General features: G+C 36.8%; 1 protein-coding gene across 1 annotated transcript in view; it reads left to right on the top strand.

Annotated features, from left to right (window-relative positions):
- The window catches only part of LOC106880421 (integrator complex subunit 1), a 55035-nt gene that overhangs the window by 19374 nt on the left and 31183 nt on the right, over positions 1-4478 (top strand). Inside the window, exons 18-21 of the mRNA XM_014930336.2 lie at positions 1116-1191; positions 1872-1996; positions 3217-3346; positions 4008-4172. Of these exons, the coding sequence (XP_014785822.1) occupies positions 1116-1191; positions 1872-1996; positions 3217-3346; positions 4008-4172 (496 nt within the window). The remainder of the gene's footprint in view (positions 1-1115; positions 1192-1871; positions 1997-3216; positions 3347-4007; positions 4173-4478) is intronic.

Here is a 4478-nt window from a genome sequence, read left to right as displayed (position 1 = left end):
ATACATACATACATACTTATTGCAGAAAAATATTACTGAGGTTTAAAGTTTAATGATTTTCACCTAATCAGAAAACAGGATTTAGAAGCTGGCATTTTCTGCATGATAGTCGTCTATCACCAAATGAAAGCAAAATCATTATCCAAGGAGGAATTTTTATTAAACAAATGAAAACAAAGCGTTACGATGACCAAAGTTGTAAGAACTTCTGTTTTAATAAGTTTTTTTGTTTGCTTTTAAACTTTAATTCAGTATTAAGATTTGCAGAATTTAGATTATTATTTCTTAAAGTAAATTGACAAGGTTTTTGCGTTCTGATAGTATGCTTGGATTTTCACAGTAGCAGGTTTCAGATTTTTTATTTTCAGGCAAGTTGACAAGAACAGTAGCTGAATTGCAGGCTTTATTTTTATTTTGCATGAATTTTGAGTAACAAACTAACTTTGCCCTAACAAGGACAGGTGGCTCCTTCTGCTTTACAGTGGATGCATTGGTTATTTTTGCATTTAAAAATTTTTTATATTAACCATGGCTTTACTATTCATATGATCAGATTCTCTTACTATATAGTTGATATATTCTCATACCTCTTCTTGCTAGCTCTTACTATTCATAGATATAGCTCATCTATTTCTCGATTTTATAATAAAATTAGTAAGGAGGTTTTTATAACGGTTGAACTTTCAAGTCTGTGTGGTGTCCATGTTACCTTCAAGAGGAATCATTAACTCAACTAGATTTACTACTTTCTTTCACACCATATGATAATATCCAGTGTCTTTGTAACTGGAATGGGAAAAAGCCCTTGGCACCCTGGTAAATCTGCAGCCATCTCCCAATAGCCTTTCTGTTTTTCATCACTCAGAAAGTTTCTTCTTCAAACAGATCTGCTATCCTGAACGCATGAAGGTAATGAAATCTTTGGCTGGTTTCTCCAGTGGGTTTTTTTTTTTTTTTGCCACTGTTGAGAGCAATTTGGTTCTTTATAGCAGTGAAGAGGAACTTAAGGACCAGATACTGTCTCCATGTATATCTATTCAGTGCCATTGAATAATTACAATTTGTACAGTTAAATATTGTCTTGAATATTTCCCCTTTTGTTAACTCATTTCCAGCAATTACAAATTTCCACCTCCAACAACAGCCACTGAAGAGAAACATATTGAAGAGATCAAAAACCATGAAAAGCAGGTTTGTTTAATCTTTGATTTATCATCAAAAAACTCCATCATTGTTGGGGGTTTTTTGGTGAGAGGAAGCTAGGTAGTTATCCACAAGTTGGAAACCAGGATCGTGTATTTACAACAGCATGGACACCTAAATTCTAAAAGCGACTGAAAACTAGTTGGTGATATTAAACTAACAGCTGGCTAGCAGGGAGCTATCTGGACTCCAACAGTCTGCTGTGGAATAGTTTTTATAGCTGGATGCCCTTCCTAACGCCAACCACTTAATAATGCGCTGGGTGCTTTTTACATGTCTTCATCACAGGTGCATTTACACTGCAGTGGCACTGGTACCTGCAAAGGATAAGCCTGTATGTTTGGAAGACAGTCATTTTACTTAGCTTGATGTGTCTTATCAAATACAGCAAATCGTCACATCTTCCAGTCTCTTGTCATTTCCTCAGTGTAGCCCAGCATCGGATGATCCTTGCTAAATTAAAATAAAATTAAAACAAATTTTTCATGTGTATATTCGCAGTAATTATGTTAGCAATACTAATACAGTAACCAAGGAAGATAAATCTAATAAGATCCAAGTTATCTTTTTTTGAAGGATTAGTGAACAGAAATAGAGAGAGAGAGAGATAGGGGACTCACTGCCAATTACATAAGTGTATTCTAACATGTGTTATAATGTTGTTACAGCTCTATGAAAAAGAGAAACATGAGATACTTGAATTTGAGTCTCATTTAGCTGCTGCTACCAGTAAAATTACTATCACAGAGTCAAACAGTTTGCTGCTATCTCAGCTCACCACTATGGATGTCTCGTAAGTTCCACATTTCAATTTTTATTCCTCTGTTCTTTTGTACTTTTCTTTGTTTCATTTATTTATTCGTGTCTATTGATTCCTTCAAGTGTTCGTTCCCTTCTTAATTATCCTCTTTCTTCCTTCCTTCCATTTTTGATTCGTCCCATCATTGGATTCATTCTTTTATCGATATGTTACTTAATTTTAAATACTTTTATATCCCAATCGATGAACAGTAATGCCATTGATTATAGGTTTTCAGTGTGCCAACCACTAGTTCATTTGTATTTCTGTGAAGTGGGTGGCATTTGGAAGGCCCTTCCAGCTGTAAAAACCAGGCCAAAACTGACCTTGCCGGTGCTCATGCCACATAAAAAGCACTCAGTCCACTCTGTCGGGTGGTTGGTGTTAAGAAGGGCATCTAGCTGTAAAAACCATGTCAAAACAGTCACAGAAGCCTGATGTAGTCTTCTGCTTGACTGGCTGGTTCCTGTCATGCTGTCCCACCTGTGCCAGCATGGAAGACGGACATTAAACGATGATGATGATGATAAATAACAAGAGAAGGGCTGTATTACATGTGAGACAAATATCACAAGTGACTTCATTCAGAAAGCATTTCTCTTTCTCTTTTGGGCTTTCTTGCTAATGTTTACATCCTTTGCTGATATACATCAGTGAAGGATACACAATGTGCATTTAAACAATATATGTAACTAACTGAATTACCTGGTAATACCTGGAAAAGCAGGGGTCATTTCCAGTTCCCATTTCCATTGCACTGTTTCATGTCTTATTCCATTCCCTGTTCAGTTCCTGTTTTAGTTCTGCTCTCATTCCTATCCCCAATCCTATGTCAATATATAAATTTTAGTATGAGTCAGGTGTAATTAAGCCACAAAAGTAGAGAGACAGACAGTTACAGGATGTGACACACACACACACAAATTTACAAATGTACATACAGGTAATCACAAGTTTAAAATAGTGTACAGTAGACATGTGTATGTATATATATGTGTGTCTGTGTGTGAGTGTTTCTTTGTGAGGGACAGCAGAAAAGCCACCTACCCCCTCTCTCCTGAAAGCTACGTGTTCCTCACACCCACCTTTTTGTGTGTGTGTGTGTGTGTGTGTGTGTGTGTGCTTATGTACTTACGAAAGTATATATGCAGCATCACATGTATATGACAGCTATAGTAACGTTATCATCCCATTCCCACTGTTGTTCTTTACAGAGGATCTTTACGTAAACCTCCTTCTACTGTCATTGAGCAGCTCGTGACTTTGAACCAGAATCTGAAAATTGGTCAGCGGTTGTGCCGAAGTCGTAACCCAGACTTCCTGCTCGACATAATTCAACGTCAGGTAAATAATATCAGAACAGTGTTTTTATTTTGACTTCTACATTATGTTTCCATGTGTCTTTTAAATTTTAAATTGTTTTGACAGCGGTATAATTTTAAATATTCTATATATAGACTGGGAACTGGGTTTTTGTTTTTTTTTATATTGGACTATTGACCACACCTCCACCCTTGTTTCATTCATTACGTTCACCTGTACCCCATCTCCAACCATTTGCCATTCTACACTAATTCTAATGAACTCTTATTCCCCCACTTTTCGATTCTCTGACCACATTCTCTCTTGTACTAACCTTCTTGTATCCTGAGAGTATGCATAACATCTTATCACCACCATTGTCTACTTTCCAGCTACTTCTAAACCACACACGTATCCCTCCTGTACCTGTCCCCTCTATTACACGTTAGCCTCTCAACACCTGGTGTTGAGCCACTTCCCTCTCTACTACAACCTCACTCAGTCAAGGGGTCTTTTTCTTTGTTTGGAGGACGATTAGTTACTGGGCAACCCCATGTGTCATTGTCACAAAAGCAGCATCCTAAACAGCATTTGGTAAAGTAGTTGGCATTAGGAAGGGCATCCAACTGTAGAAACCATGCTGAAGTAGACATACTATATTTTTTAATGTTCTTTAATAACTGCTTAACAAATTCTGATGCAGGGTACTACACAATCTATGCCATGGCTGGCTGAGTTGGTAGAATCCAATGAAGGATCACTGGATGTTCTCCCAGTGCAATGTTTGTGTGAGTTTCTGCTTCACGATCCACAAGACTCTACAGAAGATGACGATGCAGATTTCGAAGCTGAGAAACAGAAAAAGCGGGTCAGTATTTAGTGTTTATAAGAATATACTTTTATTCTGTTTATATAGGTGCAAGTATGGTTGTATGATTAAGGAGTTTGCTTCACAGATTCATGGTTTAGTGGCACCTTGGCCAAGTGGATTTGGTAGATGGAAACTGTAGGAAGTTTATCATATATACAGTTGTGGCCAAAAGTTTGGAACATTTAAAAAAAATTAAAATTGTTATACCCAAGTACAATTCAATTCAAACATATACAATGTATATATTTGGGCATTTAATATAAAAATTCTAACTTACAGGTCTATGTTCCAAACTTTTGGCCA

Source organism: Octopus bimaculoides, chromosome 22 (assembly GCF_001194135.2).
Source record: "Octopus bimaculoides isolate UCB-OBI-ISO-001 chromosome 22, ASM119413v2, whole genome shotgun sequence".
In the NCBI taxonomy this organism is placed as follows: Eukaryota; Metazoa; Mollusca; class Cephalopoda; order Octopoda; family Octopodidae; genus Octopus; species Octopus bimaculoides.
Note: the sequence above shows the minus strand (reverse complement) of the source record. Positions and strands in the feature narration are given on the sequence as shown.